Source organism: Varanus komodoensis, unplaced genomic scaffold, assembly GCF_004798865.1.
Source record: "Varanus komodoensis strain SLA01 unplaced genomic scaffold, ASM479886v1 scaffold3, whole genome shotgun sequence".
NCBI classification, from domain to species: Eukaryota; Metazoa; Chordata; class Lepidosauria; order Squamata; family Varanidae; genus Varanus; species Varanus komodoensis.
Genome location: NW_025335761.1, coordinates 64989866 through 65013465, shown reverse-complemented (window position 1 = coordinate 65013465; position 23600 = coordinate 64989866). Strand labels below are relative to the sequence as shown.

Here is a 23600-nt window from a genome sequence, read left to right as displayed (position 1 = left end):
ACCGGCCCAGGTCGGAGACGGAGCAGGCCAAAGCTCCCCTGCTGATCAGTGGCGGGACCGCGCCTGCGAGCAGCCCCGCAGCCCAGCCTGGGCGAGACAGAGAGACCCGGCCTCCTTTTGACACCCGCGGGCGGGAGCCACTGGGGCCTCTGGCGAGGACACCGGGCACCCAGGACGCAGTCTGGGGGACCTGGCAGCGATGGAGGACGGGTGGCCCGCCAAGCGGACGCCGGACTCGAACTCCCACCAGCCGCAGGCAACACGGCCACGGGCTAAAGAGCATGGAAATGAAGTCTGGCATAGTAATGGGTCCCTTGTGCCTGCTTTAATGGCTTTCAGACGCAGCGAGAAGTCTCTGTTGGTGGCAAGACAAAGCAAACAAGGTTTTTCTTTTGACTCCCATTGGTCCCCCACGCAGGGCTTACACCCGAACTTGGACTCCGGGCCCTGGCACCTGTGACTTCATCATGGAATGAGGACCTCTGAACATGTCCAGAGTGCCTTGCAGCTGTCATGGTAAAAACAGAGGTGGAATTTTCTCCTGAGCCACAGGAACTATGGGAAGGACAGTCCGTGCAAAGCATTCTTAGTCACACGCACCAAAAGCGCTTGGTTGCGGCAAACGCGGGAGCTGAATCCTCTGCTATGAAGCCCTTCGGTGCAATCCAAGATGCATCAGAGCAGGCAGTGGGGGAAACATCTGTTTATACGCTCAGGAGCTTCATTGCTTTTTTCTCTGCAGAATCTCCCTTTTAGGGCAGTCTTCCTCACCCAGGTGCCTCCAGAAGTGTTGGATTTGAACTCCCATCATCCTCTGCCAGCCATAGTTGGGAAAGCCTATTTTAGGACCTTTGCCATGTTATGGGCATCTGATTGTATTCCTGCCTTACTTGGGGGGTCGTGTGAGCAGCTGGTTTGCCACCGAGAATGCGGGACCGGCTGGACCCCATGTCCCAGCCTGCGTAGCTTTCCCGTTATGTGTGGTTGGCCAGTCCATGGAGTTACACCGGGTACGAGATGCTTCTCGCAATCCGACAGCCACTCTGGACCTGCCCACTCCCCACGGGCCCTGGTGATGGGGCAGAGTGGAGAGACCCTCTGCTCAGCTGATTCACTTTATTTCTTATTTTGATGCGTGTGCCTCTACAATAGCTCATATTTGGGCTCTCTGCACAGCTCACCATATAAACTGAGAGGTCTCCTAAGACGAGGGGGACGGGTACAAGCTTGGGGGTCTGGACAGCACAGCTGCTGAGGGTGGGAGGTGGGCTTTATCTGGCTGGAGCAGGCAGAAGAAGAGAAGCCCCAGGAAGCCCCCAGCCCGATGGGAGCTCGGGCATACTTTTGCCAGTGAGGGGGAACAGTGAGAAACCATTGTGCATTGGCCTTCAGGAGTCTCAGGATTAGGGGAAACTGACATAAGATGCTTTCTCCAAGCCGTCCACGTTTAAGGGACTGCGAAAGGAAATCTAGCACAGAAAACAGTTCAGTAGATGACGGGTTACAGATCTGGAGTAACAGCTCAGATAACATGCACGTGGGCCATCTATGTATCTCGGGCTCGAGAAGGGGTCCAGCATCTTGTGTTGCCTGTGAAAGGACGACGGTGCTAGTAAGCGTCCCAGAATCCAGGCAGAACCTGATAACTGGCCCTGCGGCCCTCAAAAGTTAATGTTCGAAGCAGCTGGGCCATTTCCAGAGGGTGGCGGTGCTTGTTCATTGCAGCAAAAACATCAGGGAGTCTGGATGCGTCTTAAAAACGAGCACCTTTCTTCTGTCCTCCGCAAGGTGGGTTGTTTCACCACACCCTCACCAGGTGGCCGTTCTCTTCCTTTATGGGCATGACCGTCAACGCACTCTCCCCTCGGCTCGTGGTGGCAACAGGTGCCACTCTGGAAGATCAGTCTCCGGAGTGCCGTTGACCGGGACGGAGCTGGCCTGGGGCTGAGCTCGCTTGCTTTACGGGTGGTGGGAGTGGATCCTGAGAGAGGGCGAGCTGCAGCACGAGGAGCCCCTTCACCTGCTCTGCCACTGAAGCCCACCTCCCATGGCTCTCTGGAGAGCTTTCCCAGCACGGGCTGCATCCAGGAGTCTTTTCTCAGAGTAAGGCGCATGAGGCTCTCTGGAGACCAGCGGGGCAGCTCTGTCTCTGCCGCCAGCCTTAGAAACATAGAAACAGCGCGAGTCAGAAGGGGTCTCCCGGGCCATCTAGTCTGACCCCCAGCTCCAGCTGGCTCCGCTCACGACATGCCCACTATGTGCACGTCCAGCCTTGAACACCAATGGGGCCTCAACCACCTCCCGGGGAAGCCCATTCCACACCCTGGGGGTCCTAACTGTCAGGAAGTGCTTCCTGGTATCCAAATTGAACCTGGGTTCCCTGAGCTTTGCTCTGTTGGAGCGCGTCCTGCCCTCCTCCGCAGGGGAGAACAGGTCTCTGCCCACCTCCATGTGACACCCCCTCACGTACCTGCATGTCACCAACAGATCCCCTCTGAGTCTCCTCCAGGCTGAAGAGACCCCGTTCCCTCAGTCTTGCCTCATACGGCATCCCTTGCAATCTCGCCTCATGCCCATCCTCTCAGGAGAAATGAAGGGGGGGTGATGGTGTCAGAGGAGGGGAGGAGCTTTGGGGCCAGGCCCCATCCTGGGCAGCATCAAGTCTGCCAGACTGGTTAGGGGGCAGGGGGAAATCCATCCCTGTCCCCTCGAGCTTTCTGCATCCTTGTCCTCCAGCATGGAGCTGATCTGACTGGAGACCCTGGGGAGGGATGAGCCCCTCTTTAAAATGCAGAATGTGCATCAATTAATTGCCATTGTGTGTGTGCGTGTGTGTAGGGAATGTGATTGTGGGGAAGTATTGCAGCATGTGGAGCGGAGAGGTAGCCCTTCCCTACCCCATGGCAGCCTCCTTTGCCCCTCGCGTGGCCCCTGAGCTGTGGAAAAAGCCCCTTCCAGGGGCATCAAGGGACACTCGGGCTGGGCTCCCCTCTCCCGATGCGAATGGGAGCCGCTCAGCTCACCAGCGGGGCAGGAATGCTCATCGGCGCGTTCTCCTGCCGGGCCTCTGGACAAGCGGCTTGCTGGGGGGCTGTGTGCCGCAGGCGTACGGTGAGGGGAAGCACTGGTGTGGTGACAAGTCCTCCTCCTCAAAGAGCTACGCCGGGCCCTCGCGCTTTGCCCCGCCACCCACGGTTGCCCTTAAGTGCCCTTGTCCACTGTATGGTGACTGTTTCGGTGCCCTGGCCGGGACTGCCTGCTCAGCTCCGCAGACTCCGGGCTGTGGCCTCCTTCGTGGAGCCCGTCCAGCTCACGGCTGGTCTTCCCCTCCTGCCTTCGGCTTCCCTAGCAGGACTGTCTTCTTCAGCGAGTCTCGCCCTTTGTGACATGTCCAAAGGGAAGTCTGAGCCTTTTGCCCTGGACTGGTCGCTCAGGCCTGCAAGGTTCCCTCATCCCTGACCTTCCACCCACCCACCCACCCACCCACCCAGCAACGAGTGCTATCCCACCTTCCACCACAAAATGCACTCCAGGGGGCTAACAATACAAGTTAGCTGAGCACCGATGGCTTCAGTCAATGGCTCCTCTCACCTGCTTGCAACCCTGACTAGCGGCAGCTACGGGGGGGGGGGGGGGGGCAGGTACAGCCCTCCCTGCTCCCCCCACCTTTCCAAAGCTTTTTGGGCAGGGACAAACCGGGGTGGGTGCATGCAAAACGCAGCTGTTCTTTTTCATTCCAGAGGGTCCGGCTGAGGTGAAGCCGTGGAACCACAGCAGAGTCGGAAGGGGGCAAGAAGGCCATCGCTGCCGACCCCCTGCTGTTGCAGGCTGCCCGTTTACACCATCTCACGCAGCCCGGTTCTGCCTAGTCTGGGAAGCGATGCCGGGGCAGGTCTGGGTGAGATCTGGATGGGTGACTTGAGTCCTGCACTGAGCAGGTGGCTGGCTATGATGGGCTGCAGGGCCCCTTCCAGCTGAATGGTTCTGTGGTCATGACTGTCCAGGGAGGACAGTCCAAGCCATTCCTGCAGCAGGGAGCTGTCGTCCTTGCTACCCGTGTCCTTCAGTTTCTTGGGTACTTGGGATTTTGTCACCTCTCCCGGGAAAAGCACACGCACCTCTGCTAAATGACATTCCTCCTGCCTCTCCACTGCCTTCTGCTGCCCCAGCTGTTTTTAAAAGAATTGGGCCTGGGCCGCTTTAAGCAGCCCAGGGCCTGGAGACCAAGGCTGAGATCATCCACGCTACTGGATTTCTGATCACTCTGTGTGGGTGTGAAAGCTGGCCGGAGAAGGAAGCTGGCAAGAGGAAAGTGGATGCATTTGAAACATGATGTGGAGGGGAGCTTTGCAGATACCCTGGACCGGCAGAAAGACAAACAAGAGGGTCTTTGATCAAATCAAGGCAGAGCTTTCCCTGGGAGCAAACATGATGACACGGAAGCTGCTGTGCTTCAGAGGCATCATGAGAAGGCCACATTCCATGGGAAACGCCATCATGCAGGGGAAACTGAGAGCAGAAGAGGAGGACGAAGAGCAAGTATGAGATGGGTGGAATCCACAAAAGGATCCACGGCATTCGGTTTCCAGGAGATGAGGATGTTCTAGAGTGCTTTATTCAGCGGGGTGCCCTAAGTTGGAGACACAACAGTCCCCAGTTCATGGACAGATGGCATGGGGAATTCATATGTAACTCCTGGCCCCTGTCCGCGGCAGGGCTACAAGATGACTGGAAGGATCGAGTTGTCGAAGAATTCATGTATGCAAAATCCAAAAGCCCCTAACAAAGATAACTCACACTGCATCAAGTGCTTCTGTCAACATGATTTTTAAAAATATCAATAAATAAAGCCACCTTAAAATTAGGCACACTGATCAAGTAATCTGGGAGTCCAAAACTCCACGGTTGGCCGTGGGCGGAACTGCATGGAAAACCTGCTGCAGTCAGGGCTGCTTGGTTTCTGTGCCAGGGGCAGATTAAGTGTGGATCCCTGAGCGTGTTAGCATTCGTTTTGCAAAAAAACAGATGACAAGATCAGATGACAAGATGCTTGAGAAAAACCTGAAGGCTTAATAAAGTCTCTCAGAAGGAAAAGGAGTAGGGCCTGGGCCACGCTCTTCTCCGTGAACTGTCATAATCTTGTGTCTGCGGGAGGCTGCGTTCTGAAGGTGCTGATCCGAGACACTTGCAAATGACCCAGGGAGTTTTCACAGGCAAGGCCAACATTTTGCCCCCAGTAATCGCCCGCCCCGACGCTCTCTGGAAACAATTTACCCCCTTCTGCAACAGCTGAGGGGGTGTCACAAATGGGGTGGGCAAGACGCGGCCCTCCTGACGTTATTGGGCAACGACTCCCATCAACCCCAACCTTGGCTGTGCTGGCTGGCTGGGACTGATAGGAATTGCAGTCTGGTCACATCTGGAGGTCCATGAGTCGCTCAAACCTTCTGCACAGGCTAATTGGGCCAGACGGACAGTATGAAAATGGATAAAATGGAGAGAGGTGGAGCTTGTAAAGCACTTTGGGTTCCTTGTTAGAGGAAGAAAGCTGGGATACCAGAGCAATGTAATACGATCATAATACTAGAACCCCAGCACCATGGAGCTGGGCGGTGGGAGGTTCCAGGCAGAAACGAGAATAACTCTGCAGAGGGAGAGGGAGGTCCTCCCTGTGCAGATAGTTGCACAGTGCAATTCTGCAAGTGGTGGGGGCCCCCAACAGACGGCTTTAAAAGGGTGAAGTGGTACCTCTGCTCACAAACGCCTCAGTTCACAACCAAATCAGGTCGCAAACAGAAATTTCATAAAAATTTTGCCGCAGGTCGCGAATGACACATCGGGTGACGATCGCGCCCGCCTTCCCTGCATGGGTGCGATTGCGGTTGTGCTCAGGGTGCGGGGGGGAGATGGCTGCGATCATGCTTGGGGGGTGGGGAGATGGCCGCGATCGCACCCGTCCTCCCTGCCCGAGCGTGACCACGGCCATCTATGCCCAGGGTTGCGGTCGTGCTCGTGCAAGGAACACGGGCGCGATCGCGGTCGTGCTGGGGGCCGGGGGGGGGGGGGGGGATGGCTGCGATCTTTGTTGTTCTTTGTCACTTTGCTTCAAATTTTTGTGAGTTAAAAAAAAAGTTACAGAACAGATTAACCTTGTTTACATTGAACCTTATGGGGAAATTTGACTTGGCTCACAACCAGTTTGGGTCGAGACTAGAGCCATGGAACGGGTTAGGTTTGTGAGCCGAGGTGCCACTGTATTCGACACATTTATGCGCAAGGCTTTCACGGACTCCCTGATGGCTCTAATCCCTTTGTGATGGAGAACCGGATCTGGTCCTTCAGGGTTGGTGATACAAGTCCCAATTGGTATGCACAGTGCAATGGCCCCCAAGCCTCCAGCAACGCACCGGTGAGCCTCGGAAAGACTGGCCGGGCTTGTGCTGGGGAGCAGGGGATGGCCAGTCACCCCGCAGGGATCTGGGGCACGCGCTCTCTCTCTCTGGGGCTGCTGAATCTCCAGTGCGCCACTTGCTCGCCCCACAGTCCAGCAGAACCAGCATGCATAGAAAGGCGTTCCGCCGAGGCAGTGCTCTAAACCGTGCCCTCCGTGGGCGTGTGGATTCGGTGTGTGCACGGACAGAACGGAGGCTCTCCCAGGGTCCCGGGCACGGACTCCATCACCGACGTCCAGAAGACACCGGGAGAATCTTGCACATGGCAGTAAAGTGCTCGAGCTGTGCAGAGGCGGGACTTCGGCTGCTACGACCCCAGCGAGGCCGCGGAGGCCAGCGTGGGCGAAGTCAGGTTCTTCACGATCCTGCTGAGATTCGTGATCTTTTCTTCAAGCAAGTAGTTCTTCTTCTCCGCGGTTTTCTGTCTGTGCTCCGTCACCTCCAGAGCTTTCAGCAGCTGGGCGTTCTCGACATAGAGGTCCTTCACCATTTCATCAGCTCTGCTGTTCTTGGCAAGCTGGAGCAAAGGAGGGAAGAAATGAGGGCTCGCACCACAAAAAACGGGCTGCGAAAAGGGGCAGCAAGGCTTGAATTCCATACCGTCTCACCCCGAGGAGCCTGGCATGCGACACCACCCAGCGTCAGCGACCTGGAGGAGCGAGGCTGCCTGAAAGAGTCCCCTGACCAAAGTTTGTCTACAGCAGGGCCAGCGTAAGCTGGTCTGGCTGCCCTTGGTCTCCAGGGGGCTGTGCCCCCTCCCCTCGATCAGCAACTCTTTGGGTGTCCTTCGACTTTCCCCCTTTCGCAAAGGCTGACGTGCTTCTTCCAAGGCTTAATCATTGGCAGTAAGATTTAAATTCAAATATGCTAACGTTTTTGGAATTGCGGCCTTCCCCACCATGGGGCCTCTACGAGCTTCTCCAGTGTGGGAGTTGCTTCTCGGGTGGAAAACAGTTTGTCCCCCTGGTTCGACAGCAGCCTGTCCCCTCTAGGTGACCCTCCAACATGGCGGACTACAACTCGTGTCACCCATAGCCGGCATAATCAAAGGGGCTCTTATTTTCATACCCTGCCTTTCCTTCTGTGAGTTCAGAGCTCTCAAGCCATGCTGTAAAAATTGTGCCCCATCTTTCTGAAAATGGTGTCCCCTGATGTTCGGAACTACGTAAACAAGCATTCGTGATGATTGGACACAATGGCTGGGGCTGATGGGGGCACCGCAGCTTATCTGAAGGGTGCCACATTGCAAAGGCAGATCAAATTGCTTTTGATGGCAGTAAAGTCCATCGCTAGCAGGAGCCAACCTACCATGGCATCTGGGCACTTTCAATGGAAGAATGGGCCATAAATAACTGAAGAAGAAGCATCTACTACTCCGTTTCCCCACCAAGGCCAGGCCTACCCAGGTTGGCAAGGGCAAGGACTTCGTGTTTATAATGAATTGCAACCAGCTGCTGCTCAGCGCAAGGGGAATCAGGGTCCTTTGGTCTCATCCAGCGTGGAGGCCCGGCAATACTTCCGGGGCCGGAGCAAGACAGGTAGCTCCATTCCAGAAAGCGGCACTGTGCCCAGTTCAGGGCATCCCCCCAGGATCCCAAGCGATATCGCAGACGAAGATGGGGACAGGGGTGCAGGATAAAACTGGTTTCAGTTCATGTTTCAAAATCAGACATCATCCAATCAAGACCTCAGCACCAAATGGGCACCCAAATGCAATCTGCAGCTCAGAACAAGAGCAGAAGCACCAAATGTATTTGAAACACTTTAATCATCAGGAAAAGGACACATGCACCGTCAACATGTGCAAAATTGATACTTAGATTTGGAAAAGTGCATACTTGATGCAAGCACGTTTTGGTGCAAGAAGCTAAACCACAAGCTGATCATCTTGCATGCATATAGCAGGCATGTCATGAGCGGAGCCGGCTGGAGCCGGGGTCAGACTAGATGGCCCGGGAGGCCCCTTCTGACTCGCTCTGTTTCTGTGTTTCTATATGAGGCAGAAGAAACTTCAAGGTGGCATTCAGAGAGCTTGGATGATCTCAGTTTTTTGGGGATTTGGACGTTGCCAGCGTGGGTCACAACTCTCCCGATCGTGCGCACATGCATTACCAAGAGTCCTTTGCTCCAGCCGGCCCTGCATGACTCTTAAAATTGCCCATAACTACGAGGGCGACTCACCTGCTCTTTCAGTTGATTGACTTTGTCTTGGAGAAGCAGTTTCACCAGCCTGAGCTGTCGCTCCACATCCATCAAGCGCTTCTCCATGGTCTGCAGCAGCTGCTCAGGTGCGACCTGAAAGGGAGCATAAATGCCCTGAATGGAGATGGAAGCCCAAAGGGCCACATGCTTGGCTGGTTCCCTGTGACACGAAGTTTCCCAGGCAAGAGCCAACTTTGCCAGATAAAGGACATGGCCTGAGAAGTCTGGGGTCAGCAGGGACTACTACCGGAGGAGAAGTAAGTGCAAGCGCTCCCAGGCCCTGGGATCAGTTCCCACGCACACCTGTGGTGCACAGGTTCTCCATTCATTTCAATGGAGGAACAGGAGCCAGCTACCCAAAGTGGGGAGGGAGCTTCCTTTCACGGAGTCGGGGAAACCCCAGCACGATGGGGCATTCCGCTCTTTCCCTGCAGGTACTCCTCACATCCCGGACCACCACTTCCTGGCACACTGCACTTTCCCACGGATGCCACTATGGCCTTGGGAATCTGCCTCAGTTTGGATGCTGTAGCCAAGTAGGGTTTAGGCCCCGAGCGTAACAGCCTCCATCAACCTGACCAGACGTCTTGGCCAGGATTCTGCAATGAGCCAGACGCTTCTGCAAAGTCCATAACCTTCTCGTTTTCTCCATCCTCATATTCATTTTCAGCTCATGCACAGAGGTGAGAGGTGATTTCCCCTATAAGGACCTCAAAGGCTGTCCCAAAGAGGAAGGTCAAGATCTCTTCCTGCTGATGCCAGAGTGCAGGACACGGAGTAATCAAGTCAAGCTGCAACAACCCAGATTCAGGCTGGACATCAGGAAGAGCTTCCTCCCTGTCAGAGCAATACGGCAGTGGGGCCAGCTGCCTGGAGAGGTGGGGGGCTCTCCCGCAGTGGGGACATCCAAGGGGAAACTGGGCAGCCACCTGAGTGGGGTGGTGTGACTTGGTGTCCTGCAGCAGCAGCGGGTTGGACCTGACCCCTTCCAACTCCACTATTCTATGATTCTAAGCTCAACCACCCCTCCCTGATTTCCCCACCCTCCACCATTTTGAATTCTTTTCCAGGAGGGGTTCACTCCATAATTTGCTGTTCTGCAGGTGTGCAGATTAAGAACTTAAAAGGACTGTGTTGGATCAACCAGAAGCCTATTTAGATCCGTCCATCCAGAATTGGAGCGCACAGGGGCCTCGAACCTTCCAGCCATTGGTATGGAAGTGTGCCGCCTTGGATACGCAGGGGAACATAAAACCTTCTGGCTAGGAGCTACAGAGAGCCATCTGATTTATGGATTTATCTAACCTCCTCTTAAATTCATCCAGGTTGGTGGCCATCACTGCATCCCATGATCGCAATTTTTGTGGGTTAACTAAGCACTGTGTGACCACCTTCCTTTGATCTGTCCTGAACTTCCTGCCACTGTTCAGCTTCATGGGAAGATCCCTTGGGGTACCAAAACTGAAAAGGAGAAAAGTTGCTCCAGATCCACTATTCCACACCATTCCTACTTCTATATACCTGTATTAAAATCTCCTTATATGCTGATTTTCTAGTAGGCTAAAACATCCCAAATTTGGTAGCCTCTCCTCTTGGGGGAGTTGCCAGCCCCTCCGTCATGCTCGTCCCCCTTTTAATCCCTTTTTCCAACTATACAATATCCTTCTTCGGGCTGCTGTGCCCAGAAGCATTTGCGGTGTGATCACACCACTGACGTGTCCAGGGGTGCTTTGGGACCAGCCGTTTTCTTTCGCAACACGGACTTTTCCTGGGTGACAGCCAGGACACTCGGTTTAACGCTGCCAATCCCAGCCATGGGATCTCTTTCCTGGCTATTCATCACCACCTCGGATACCCACAGCACAGCTGCGGAGCCTGGATGTCTTTTTGTTTTCGCCTTAGTGTGCCTCACTCCCCACTTATGGCTTGGGAAGCTCCCTGTGGAACCGCTCATGCTCACCTGCCTACCCGGAATAATTTGGAGTATTTTGGAGTGGTCACTCAGCAACTGTGCCGACAGCAAAGACCGTGACAGCTGCGTCGGAGGAACACCCAACCTCAGGAGCGTTGCCACCGCCACATCCTGCCAGGATCAAGCGGAATCTGCATGTGCCCCACAGAAGCAGCGTTTCCCCCCAACCCTGGGCTCTCAGCCCCCCTTCAAGTTCTCCTTTCAACCGGGACAGCGCTGCCGGCCAAGCAAGCGGTGCTTGAGAAGCAGGTGCTTTCATCTATCCGTCTGGCTCCGTTTTCCTTCCATTGTCTGTCTGTCTGTCTGTCTGTCTGTCTGTCTGTCTGTCTGTCTGTTTAGAAGGCTTCTATGCTGCCCCATTCGCCAAAGCCTCAGGGCGGCTCACAATAATAAATAAATAAGCGCAGTATAAAACAATATAATATGAGTCAACCTGGCCCGAAAATAAATAAAAAAATAAATATTAACAATCAAAATAACGTTTGAATAAAAAGGTCTTCGCCTGGTGCCGAAAACCAAATAACGACGGCGCCAGGCGGACCTCTCTGCGGAGTGCATTCCATTGTCTAGTACAGCGATATCAAACCTCAGGTCCCTAGACGACCGGATCACCTCCTGAATTATTTTTTTAGTGTTTTCCTCCTCCTAAATAACTTGAGATGCCTATTCTAAGACTCTCAGACATCAGTAATAGCAGTTTCAAGATAAAACATGTTGGAGTTTTGGTTTTCGGACTCCGTGCCTTCAGCCCTCCCCATCCTGGGAACGGAGCCCCAAGAATTTCCCTGAAATTAAATCCAGGCTGCAGGCTGGAAGGAGCGCTCTGTTTGCTCCCTGAATATTCACCTGGGCCCTGCCCCTCCCTGCCGAAAGATTGGATCTGACTTCCTTTATAAATGACTCAATTTATCCAGTTAAGATTCTGGCCCCACCCAAAATACAACATGCCTTTAATTAGTAAAAGAAAAAGACACATATTTAAAATGTGTAGTTTATTTCTCCAATTACAATCCAAAAAAGTGTAGCGCTTTCCCTGTTTAAAAAGTATTTATACATCTTGTACAAAACTTTGTATAAATAACTCAGATTTTCTTCTTCCAATCCAATATATAAAAAATCAGTACCTTTTTGTTTAAAAAATAGTTACAGCATACAATTTGAAGAAAAAATAGTTTTTCTCTGTCCAAACTCCCCGGGATAAGCAGTTTTTAAATAACATAAATAAAAAATTTGTCTCAGAACAAATAAAAAAATGAAAGACAGTAGTGTGTGATTCTTTGCACGCGGCCCATGCTCTCTCTCTCTCTCTCTCTCTCTCTCACACACACACACTAACACACACAAATTTTGACGCAAATAAATAAGGGGGAAGAAAACATAATACTGAGAGGTTTAAAATAAAAGGGATTTGTTTTTAAAGAAAAATGCAATTTGATCCCTGGGTTTCTCCGCTTATGCCAGTTTGTGTGAGTAAGGAGTGAGGCGTGTTAGCAGCCAAGGGTTGTCAGAGGTGCCCGATCCGCCTGTACGTGTCCGCATGCAGGGACCGCTGCTCCGGAAGCAAGGCCTAGGAAAGAAGGCAAGGAGGACAACTTCACGCACGGGTCTTTGGAAAGCACATCGCACCTGGTAAAGCAGTGGAGCAGCAGCGCCGCCGAAGCCGCCAGAGCAAGCCGGGCGCGTGCAAGAGAGGAGAGGCACACACGGCGCGCAGCGCGTCACGGGCAACGCTCCCCGGGCCTCCGGCCTCGGGCAGGGCTACCGCAGCCACACGGAGCAAGCCGTCAGTCTGTCCTGGGCCCGCGGGCCAGAACGGCAACCCCACCGGAAGGACCGGCTCCCACGCCGGTTTGGAGAGCCAGCACAAGCCACAGTCTGCCGGTGCCCTGGCGAGCGAAGGGTTGCCGGAAGCGAGTGGGGAGGGGATCGAGGCGTCGGACGGGAGAGCGGCCAAGCAAAGGGGGCGGAGGCTTGGTTTATCCCTGCCTTCTGCCGGTTGTCTGAATCATGCCTTCCGTGGTTGCAGAGGTGCCTGCCACAGCCCTGTCCTCAGAGCTCCTGCCCTTCCCATTAAGCTTCACCCACGGCCGGCTGCGGGTATGATTCTGGTCCTCGCTTTCGTGGCAAGAGCTTGGAAGGCAGGCATTAATTTAGCACTCCTTGGGCGATGGAAGCAGAACTGTGTATGGAAGTTGTCCCTGGCCTGGAGCCCTCCCTGCATTTCCACCGGCCACACTGGCCGGGCACGTGGGGCTAGGGGTCCCCAAGGCACGAGGTGCTTTGCCCAGCCAGGCCCCTAAATGGGCAGACGCACCCTGCCCCCGAAGACTGTTCGGAAGCTGCAAAATGCGGCAGGGCCAGAACGTCTGAACATGCAGCATCCACCCGGGGAGCATGAGCTGGAAGGTGGTTATGCTGGCTGTGGCTGATGGGAGTTGGAATCCAATCTTAAGCAGAGGCCTTTGAAAAGACAGCTTCCTATCCGCTTAGCGAGTCCTATAGGATGGACAATGCAGAACGCAAGTTTAATAAGCAAATAAATTACGTTTGGTACAGAATTGTTCTGCAAGGGCCCTGAGAGGCTGTTTTCCCACCCTAAGGACATCCTACCCTTGAAAGTGACCCCGATATAATTTTGAATAAAACAAAAATGAATGAAAATACCACTGTAGGGTACCCAGAAACACCTGAATGGAGACATGACTCACAGGTAGTTTAATAAAAGATGTTGCCCATTTATGTGAAGAACACACAGACAAAACCACTGATCACAGGCAGCGGATCAGAGAACGCCGATTAGGAAGAATGACCTGTTAGTGCCATGGGTGGAATGAGCGAATTGGTGAAGCGGGGACGGGGAATTTGACCCGACTCGTTTGAACTGGCATAAACAGAGAAAGGATCATGACGAGGAAGAGGAGAGCTGAAGAGGCGGCCAACTGGAGGCGGAGGAGCTCCAGCCGGGGAGGAAGAGGAGGAGGAGGGAGAGGAGGCCTACCTGCGGCATGTTCGTTTCCACGGGCCGGCTCTCGGCCTCCTCCTGCAGGCGCTGACCCCGCCGCTCGGCCTGGGGGAACTCGTCCCAGGGGACCGCGGCACGGCCCGGCTGCTGGAGCTGCGGCCCGTCGCGAGGAGGCTGGGGCGGGCCACGCGTCCCGCTGGAGTTCGGGTGAAGCAGCTGCAGGGGGGAGAGGCGGACAGGTGGGTTCAGCACCGCTTCCTCACCTGGGCACGCACGCACTCGCCGGGGCATCCCCCAGCGCAGCTGCAAGGACGGCTCCCTCCATGCACGCCTCTCCAGACCGGGGTCGCCTGGGGCGAACTGAGGCATGCTGAGCTCAAAGAGGGCCTGGGTCTCGAGGACGGCGCCTTCGGGCTCTCCTGGAACAGCCCTCTGGGATTGCCTTCCAGTCAGGAATGAGTGGATTTGCACAAAGCCCTTCTCTAGTGGGATCAACTTTTGTTTCTAAGGCGTACCGATCTTCCTCCAGAGATCCAGAGCAAGGGACGCGACCCAACAGCCTTGCCTTGGTTGCTCCCGGCAGCTGGAATGCAGGAGTTTGCTGCTCCTGGTTTCCCCTGATCATGCTTAATAGCCGTGCATTTGAATCCCGGGAAAGGGGGAAAGAAAACTGCACAGAAGCCGAGAAAGCACCGAGTGGGCTCTGGTCGTGGAAAAGTAGGGAGCGCAGGGGAACAAGCACATCTGGCTGGAGAGCACGGGGGCCCATGTGCCCCTGGCCCGGAGGCGCTGCCTGTCCCCAGACGAGGCCCTCAGCTCAGTGTGGCTTTGCAGGCACGGTCCCTCTCACACTGGCACCACTTCTTTATCCTCTGATAGTATTAGCCGAATTTTTGCAAGCTCTATTCAGCTTCAGTAATAACCGGCTAGAAACCCCGAAGGGCACGGGACGGACGGCACACCTGCAGCCCCTGATCCCTGGAGGCTGGAGGCTTCATTTGAATCCACAGCACATCCTGACTTGTCAAATCCAGGGGAGCAGGAGTCCAAAAACGCCTGTAATTCCCAGCATGCCCCAGCCAGCATGGAAAAAAGCCAGGGCATGCTGGGAATTGTAGGCCCTTTTTTCTGCCTGAACTTTCATAGGATTGCTCCCATTTTTGTTATTCCTTGTAATTGTCCGTTTTTAATTATCTGTTTTAATATTCTAGAATATTCGATATTCTATTTAAAACTTTTCAATATTTTCCCTGATTTCATGATGTTTTGTTTGATCCTGTGAGTCAGTTCCCCAAAGCCAGGCACCTCCAAGGAGCTCAAAGACTGGAGCTGACCTGTCAAAAAATATCTGGACAACTGACTTCCGGGAGATAATGGGTATTGTAGTCTCTCCTGTCTGGAAGGCTCCAAGACTGAGCTAATCCATATGAAAATTCCTCTAAGCCCCTGAACTCAGTAGCTGAGCAGTCTCCCGCACATGGGGTTCAGCCAGGGAGTTAGCTGGAATAAGGACACAGTAAAGCATTAACAAACCCTTTTCAGTCACAGCAAAACCCAAAAGCACACAGACACACAGAACATGCCAAAGGGCCATGCAACGTCTAAAACATTCAGGGAAGCTTTCCAGAGAGCTTAGTACAAGTTTCACTGATAATTCCATGTAAGACATGCATGCAAAACTACGAACTATGGATGCAGAACTAGGAGAACTATGGATGGTCACAAGAGAACAAAAGGGCATTCCAAGAATAAAGCAAAAGGTGGAATCTTAGAGCCACTTTTCATTTTTGTGAAATCCCGTGTCAAGCTACGAAGCTTAGTGGGATTCGTGGAAAGATCATGCTTTACCGCTGAATCAACTTTCTTTCTTTTCCGCCTCCCTCCGCCCTAGAGACTACGGACACGATCCTGTGTGTGTTAAGGCAGAAGAAGTCCTACACGGATCCCAGGATCCTCCAGGCAGCCCTGCTGGGACTCGGACGCACTTCTGTCTTAACGCTGCACTGGATCGTGTCCCTCGTGGGGGCGGTGACCCCCTTGGTCGGCCCGTCAAAATGGAGAGTAGCTGCTTCCGGAGAAATGGGCTGCCGCTGTCCTATTTGGTTGTGTAGAAAATGAAAGATGTGATGTGGAGGGAGGGTTGGGGTTGATGTCCCCCCACCCCATGCAACAGGATTACAGGAAAGCGGGGAGGGGTTCTACCTTCTCGGGCTAATTCACTCTTTGCTACTTCCAGCCACCAAGGTCTACGAGCAGGTTAGCCAGTGGTCAGAGGAGAGAACAAGCGTGAGAGAGAAAGTTACGGGAGTCCGAGAGCGGGAAGGGGCAAGACGACAGCTTGCACAGAAAAAGGCAAACCAACCCGCACGTGACGGGGGATCTTCGACAGAAATCAGAGGAGGCGAAAGCGGGGCTGCCCGCCCCCTTTTCCTTGGGCGTTATGATTTTTTAGATTGCAAGTCTGCAGGTGGGCCTTGCCTTGTTTTACTGAAAGGCTGCAAGGCACCCCAGGGTTCCGTTTTTGGAACTTCAAATGAATACATTGTGCGGGTGCGAGGCAACCTCTTGCAACAGAGGGGGACAGAATCAGACCTCCAGGGGTCCGGGGCTGGACTGGTGCGGCATTAAAGCTCCCGATGGCGTTTGGTGCTTTCCCAGGGTGACTTGCGGAAGCAAATAAACTGTGCAAAATATGCTTTGTTTGCACAGATTGCATGGAGAACCGAATTTGCCGATTCTGTTTACAGAATTTAAAAAGAAGGCACATTTAAATCCGCAGAATTTACAAAGAACACCCTCTTCCTCATGGCAGATGCTCGCAGCTTGAATGTGCCATCTGGGCATGCCACCACGCAGCTTTGCGGCTCCTTCCGGGAGGGGGCCTGGAGTCCCGGAGGAAGGAACGTGTTTTGCACGCCCGGCCGTGCGGCCTGCAGCCCAGGACCTCAGGAACTAGGCTGACGGGAACCGTCTGTCTAGCTGGAAACTGCCGTCGGTCAGAAAGGCCAACAGTGGGTTGGACGGCAGTCTAGGCAGCTGAGGGGATATGTTTAATGCAGAACATCTGCATCCACGGAGGCTGCGGGGCAGAGCAATGGGGACGCAACCCAAGAGGCGCCCGAGCTTTCCTTCTCCCTCCAAAGCACCCCTTGGCCTGGCCCCTCCCCACAGCCTGCCTGCAGGGCCCGTCCATTTAGTTATCATGGTTAATGGCCGCTCACAGGCCAAGAATTAAATAGCCTTGATCTGCAAGCAACCAGCTGGACTACAACTCCCACACTGACTGTGGATGATTGGAGTTGTACTTTAAGTGCCTCTGGAGGGTGCCAGGCTGTGGAACGCTACCGATGATCAACCGGGGCAGAAGGCAGATTGCCAGAAGTTTGAAGTTTCAAGTGGCAGCGCACAGAGCAGGGCTGCTGGGAGGCGGAAGCGAGGTCTCCTGTCTGCCTGCCCATGCCTAGAGGAAGGCTTGCCGTCCTCTCCTGGAAGCCAGACTAGCAGCCCTCTGCCCTTTTAGACAACCTATTCTCCCACGGAATGGTTTCATCTTGCAATTTTCATCTCAGCTCAGAGAAATCACCCGTGGGTAAAACTCAACCATCCCTGACATGTCTCATTTCTAGACAGTTAACGAAAATGCCATTTCTGCTGAAACAGACCCTCCATCACCTGGTCATCCAGCTTGACCTGCTTTTTCCTCAAGCCTTCATTTTCGGAATTGATGGTTTGCAGCTCACGCTCGAGGGAATTCATCTGGGTGATCTGCCAAGGGGTTAAATTTCAGTTGAGAAAAAAGCAGCACTGAATTATTCATTCGGTTTGCATCTTTCAGCTTTGCCAAAGAGTCGCCATGGGGGCAAATTCGAGCCTGCAGCTAGAAGCTCCCCCCCCCCCACCCCTGCCCTGGAGCCAGAGCTTTCCCACAGAAAATATGCTTTCTGTGTTTTCATTTTCTGTTTTCGATTTGGTTCAACAGGTTATTGGAGGGAATGGTCTGCATTCGTCTGACCTCAGGGAAGTTTTGCATCCAGTGGCCTGGTGCCGCGAGCCCTGTCCCCTGAAGATGGGCACATAGCCATGACAGAGGCCCAGATGGGGAACAGCTAAACGGACTAGAGAACATATGTCATCCGGCCCTTTATTATGCATTTCAATCTTTTATGTGCTGCTTTTGGGACCCTCCCTCCGAGAAAACACCAGTATAGAAAAAACCATGCCGTTCTATAGCCTGCAGCAGGAGTCACCCACCTTTTTTGGCCTGCGTGCAATTTGGCACTTTGACGAAGTGACCGGGGGAACCATCACAAATTAGCTGCTAAACAGGAGCAGGGGGCAATCACGAAAATTTGGGGAGCTCCCTCTTTACCATGCAGGCACAAAGCTGGTTCTCTATTTCCTTCTTGTCCTGCTGTTTCCTCCCCCATCCCACTGGCTTCCCTCTGCCTCTCTCCCCGCCCCCCCCGTCCATCCATCCATCCGTCTGTCCGTTCGTCCTTCCATCTGTCTTTTTGTCCCCTGCCCTATGGTTCCTTTGTCACTCTGGTCCCCTCCCTCCTTCCCTTCCTCTGCCCACATTCCCATCCAGCTGAATAATAGAGAAATGTTCCCTTTTTCCTTCACTATGAAACCCAACGGTGCAATTTCTCTATTGGTGTTAATAAGGAGAGAAAATGGCCCCTTCCAAAAATGGTTGGTGGGTTCGAGGTCACATGCCCAGAAGGTCCTTGTTGCCCCAGAAGTCCTGGGGGGGGAGTGGACTTCCAGCCATTTTTGCCAGTGGGGGGCTTTTCTCCCCTTCTGAGCAAGTGAGAGAGTCTCCTGGTCTCGGGTTCAACACGGCATCACTTCCTGTTTCCAGCCACCTGATCTCCAAGAAACACACAACTCGGTCTTGGAGCTTAACCTCCTCCAAGGTTGCGAGTGGGTTTCAGACCCTCTCTCAATATGGCACCTGAGAACTTAATTTGCCAACCGTCTGCAAAACGGTGAATTTGACCGGCTGCCTCTGGTCAGCAAGGATTGCCCCGAGGTGAGCAGCCAAGAAAACAATCAGAAACAGGAAGATAATTGCTTGGGGATTCATTTGGCCTTTTGGGAAGGGGGGAAGGTTTCTTTCAAGCCACCCATGTGCCACAAATACATAAGAAACAAATGTAAAGGAAGACTAAGCTCAGCTAACAAAACATTAGTAAGCTGCTCAGTTTTAAAAAACCACACTGCATTAAGCCACGATGCAAACCCCAGAGGTGGAGTAACGGAGGATGCGCCGCGCGTGATGCAATGGCTCATTCCTCATTTTGGAGAAACGAGGCAGCCCGCCTGGGACTGACCTTCCTGTTGGCGGCCGCCAGCTCCTTCTGCAGCCGCTCACACTCCCTCTTCAGGCTCAGCTTCTCCTGTTCGATGGCCTTCACGAGCCCCGCCTGGCCATGAACCTTCTGGTGCTTCAGGGTCAGGATCGTGGATTCCAGTTGCCGTACCTTTCCAAGGCCAAAAAATATTTTGTTCCTTCAGAATGTTTGGGGGAAGCCACAGAAGCGCCAGAAAAGCGGTGGGGTCTGCGTGCAGCCCACCTCCTCTAATCCCCATGGTCCAACTTAGGGCATATTCTGTCTCCCCGGCCTGATCTGGTGTTTCCATGTGTGCCAATGCAGACGCCCCCGTGTGCCCAACGCCCTCGATCCGTCTCGGGCTCCGCAGGGCCCGTTGTGGAAAGGGACGAGCTCGGATTTAACCGCCAGGCTGCTCAGAAAGATGATGAGGGGATGCTGCAAATGGGCCCCAGCGGTTGCATTTGGGCAGGCTGGGACGCGGGTCCACGGAACCCAGCACTGACGGACACCGGCAGGCAGCAACCGGACCCTGCCAGGTCCCAGGCGGGAATGCTGCAGGCCCGTGTGGGATCGACCCTGCGACTTTTCACAGGCAGAGCAGGTGCGGCCCGGCCGAGCCACGGAGCCCCCGGAAGGGACGCCTGCTCACCTTGTCCCGGGAGTGGGTCAGCTCCGACTTGGCGCTCTGGGTCTCCCGCTGAAGGCGCTCGTTCTCCTGCCTCAGCAGCTGCTGCTCCTGCTTGAGCACCTGGCCCAGCTCATCCCGGCACAGCTTCTTCTGCTGGCTCTGGAGACCGGCTGAGTGCGTGGCGACTTCCAGGACCCGGTTCTGCCAAGGGAAAGGAGAGGCGTGCGTGTGACCTCAGGAGGATCAGAGGTTTGGGGCCACACACGGTGTTTCCCCAGAAACAAGACCGAGTCGAATTTTTGCTCCAAAAGACGCATTAGGGCTTATCTGTCCAGAGACCCATAATGTATTGGATGGGGCAAAAATACCCAAATAAAATTTTCAGGTGATGTCTTATTTTTTTCTTAGGAAAGCCGTAAGATTCTTGCCCCGAGAGTCCTCCATGATTCCTTTCTTGCATTCGACGGAATAGCTCTTCCTTTTTGCACTCGCTTTCATTTTGCATCCCTGCATTAAGTACGCTCGTCACAACACACGACATATTGATGTTGTGCGTGCGTTGTGTCTGTACTCCGATCGGTCATTTGGTGATCAGCCTCACGTTCATCTGTTTACATAGGTGTTTACCTCTTGTCCAAAGGCACCCGCTTCAGTATTCACAAATACTTAATTATAATGTATATTATCATTTAAGTAATGTCAATAATATTATTTATTTATATTTAATTATATATTACCATTATTATTTTATAATTCAACACATCTATCATGTGTTGCAATGGACATACTACTGTGATTCCCCATCCATCTGGCTGACAAATTTAACTGGGGTTTATTTTTGGGGTAGGGGTTATATTCCGAGCATCTTGAAAAATCTTGCTAGGGCTTATTTTCTGGTTAGGTCTTATTTTTGGGGAAACACGGTAGCATGGAAAACCGAATGGGAGCTCGAATGCCTGGGTCTGACATCCACAACTGCCTTAATTCATGCTTACGATCATGGATCAGTCCGTCTCTCTCATTCTCTCTTCTCTCTCGTTATATGCCAGTAAAAGGTCTACATGAAACCGCTGGGAGAGGTCGTCCGGAGGTGTGGGCTGCAGAACCATCAATACACTGATGATACCCAGCTCTACCTCTCGTTCTCCACCAATCCAGGTGAGGCAGTGGCTGTGCTGAACCGGTGCCTGGCCGAGGTGATGGGCTGGATGAGGGCCAATAAACTGAGGCTCAATCCAGACAAGACGGAGGTCCTGTTGGTTGGCGGATCGGGCTTCAGAGAGGGTGGATTTGACCTGGTCCTGAATGGGGTTGCACTCCCTCTTAGGGACAAGGTCCGCAGCTTGGGAGTGCTCCTTGACCCGGAGCTTTCATTGGAAGCTCAGGTGACAGCGGTGGTGAGGAGCGCTTTCCTCCAGCTTCGGCTGATTAATCAGCTGCGCCCCTACCTGGAGTACGACTGCCTGGCGACGGTGACACATGCGCTGGTGACTTCCCGACTAGACTTCTGTAACACGCTCTATGTGGGGCTACCCTTGAAGACGGTCCGGATACTTCAATTGGTGCAAAATAGAGCTGCCAGGCTGCTGACGGGGACGGGGCGTTGTTCTCATATAACCCCAGTCCTCCGTCAGCTTCACTGGCTCCCCATTGAAGTCCGGGCCCAATTCAAGGTGTTGGTTATTACCTATAAAGCCCTCACGGCTTGGGTCCTGGTTACCTGAAGGAGCGCTTACGTCCATTTATGCCCGCCTGCCCCTTGGGATCGGCGGGGGAGGCCCTTCTCCGGGAACCCTCCGTGAAGGACATTAGGAGGGTAAAAACTCGGAGGAGGGCCTTCTCTGTGGTGACGCCCAATCTATGGAATGCGCTCCCCAGAGAGGTCCGCCTGGTGCTGTCATTATTTGTTTTTCGGTGCCAGGCCAAGACCTTTTTATTTAAAAGTTATTTTAATTGTTAATTTATGAATTGTATTTATTGGGTTTTTATGTACATGTCGAGATGTTTCTGTTTTTTTTTTAACTGTAATTATATAATTGGTTATTTATGTTTATTTATTAATGTTGTAAGCCGCCCCAAGGCTTTTTGTGAATGGGGCGGCATAAACATTGTTTAAATAAATGAATAATAAAATAAAACACAAATTACAGGGATCTTGTTTGGGAAAGCAAAGCAATAAGTAACTCTGCTTGTTGTTGTTGTTGTTAGTTGCGAAGTTGCATCCAATCCATCACAACCCCATGGACAACATTCCTCCAGGCCTTCCTGTCCTCCACCATCCCCCGGAGTCCACTTAATGAAGGGTAAAATAGCCCTGGGAATGTGTATTTGCCATGATTCTGCCATGGTAGCTGGTTATTATTTTTATGTATTTATTTTCTGTATTTGTTTACAGAAGTGCTTGGCTGGATTTATTTATATTCTAGCTTTCTGCCAAGCAGAGTCAAAGAAACTAGACACGGCAAGAAGCCATTAGTGTCTTGGCAGCCTGAGGATCCCCCACCAAATACCGAGCACGAACTCGGGGTTGCCTAGTCCAAGAATATGTTTGCAAACTCTGCACCTGAGAAATATAGACCTTTGAAAAATACACAACTCCCTTTGAGCAAGCAAAGAAATTAAAAAAATTTAAACAACACGAATGAGAACAAGAATGAGCAAATCTTAAAGTTTAGGGAGTTTCCGAAAGTTTAAACATCCCTCGTTCTGGTAGCCAATTCAGCAAGCAGAAGAAAACAGTCCAGTTTGCTTTTCTATCCCCACGTCATTTGGCAGACGTGCTACCTTGTCGTTGGCCAGCTGCAGGTGCTTGTGGAGCGACACCACCTCCTGCTTCAGGGCCTCTTTCTCCTGTTGCGATACTCGCAGGTCTGACTTCAGCCTGGACATCTGAAGGTTGACGTTCTGCACGGCATCGTCAAACATCTGGATCTAGGAACACCAGAGGACGGGGAGGAGGAGAAGATCAATCCGGCATCAGAGAGGCGTTTCGCAGGTTTGCAAACGCAACGGCAGGGTGTGCGTTGGGAACAAGCTGCGCTGGCCGGCTGGAGCGTGCATTATAGGGAGAGAAATCTGACGGGAGTTGCACAACGGCTGTTGGAAAAGAGAAGTTTCTCCACCCTCCATGTAAATGCGAGAATTACTTTTCTGCTCTTCAGAAGGGCAAAGGGCAGGAATACACATTTATTTATTTATCTATATTGCGATTTATATCCTGCCTTTTTCCGACAAAGGGCTCAAGGCAGCTTACATCCTTCTCCTCCTCCATCTTATCCCCACAACAACACCCCTGTGAGGTAGGTTGGGCTGAGCCTGCTGCCATCCAGAAAGGTTATTCCAATGGTCCAGAAGGGGAGCAATTTAACGTTCAAGTAATGTCTGGCTAGACTGCTGCAGTCAGGCAGGCAGGCCAACATGGGTAAGAGGGGAACTTAGCTGCAGAATCGTAGAATCACAGAACAGCAGAGCTGGAAGGAAGGGGCCAGAGGGCCGCTGGGTCCCAAGCCCCGCTCAGTGCAGGATTCCCAGTTAAACCCTCCCTCCCAGAAGGCTGCAGAGACAAAACCCTGGGCGAGCGCAGATGCTGCTTTAACTCCGCCATGAAGCAACTCAAGGATCCTCCTGAAGGGTGATATTCCCCCCGCCCCGCCACCTTGTTTTGAAGGGATGACATGCAAATGCACGGCTAGAGACCAGGCTGGGGGGAAGCACCTGGGCACCAACACCACACCTTGTCTTGCGCTGCGCCCACCTGGGCTTTCAGAGCCTGGTTCTGGTGCTCCAGGGAGGACTTCTCCTGCTTCAAGGAAGCCACGAGGCTCTCCAGGAAGGCCGCTTTGGTCACCTACGACGGGGAGAGGAAAGCCCCCAGGCCAGCCAGCATCAGCTCAGGGCGACCTCAAGTCGCTGGCGCCTGACAGGGCCCCCTGCAGGTGCTCCGGGACCCCCCTTGCCCCTTGTCCCGGTCCGTAGTCCCAGGGAGATGGGCTGGAGCCCCTTCTAATTCCGCAGAAGCTCCCGACTCTGCATGGCCCTGGCGCAGGGG

The 23600-nt window shown here is 53.2% G+C and overlaps 1 protein-coding gene across 4 annotated transcripts in view; it reads right to left on the bottom strand.

Annotated features, from left to right (window-relative positions):
• Positions 1–5910: 5910 nt before the first annotated feature.
• Positions 5911–23600, bottom strand: part of NIN (ninein) — a 99965-nt gene continuing 82275 nt past the window's right edge. Inside the window, exons 23-30 of one of the 4 annotated variants that reach the window (XM_044436327.1) lie at positions 23286–23399; positions 22337–22483; positions 19574–19753; positions 18922–19071; positions 17261–17353; positions 13625–13804; positions 8634–8747; positions 5911–6969 (exon numbers count right to left, since the gene is read on the bottom strand). In XM_044436327.1, coding sequence (XP_044292262.1) covers positions 6760–6969; positions 8634–8747; positions 13625–13804; positions 17261–17353; positions 18922–19071; positions 19574–19753; positions 22337–22483; positions 23286–23399 — 1188 coding nt within the window. In that variant the 3' untranslated portion in view covers positions 5911–6759. Of the gene's footprint in view, positions 6970–8633; positions 8748–11603; positions 12194–13624; positions 13805–17260; positions 17354–18921; positions 19072–19573; positions 19754–22336; positions 22484–23285; positions 23400–23600 lie in introns of those variants that run through there. The other 3 variants (XM_044436324.1, XM_044436325.1, XM_044436326.1) reach the window with 3 other exon arrangements.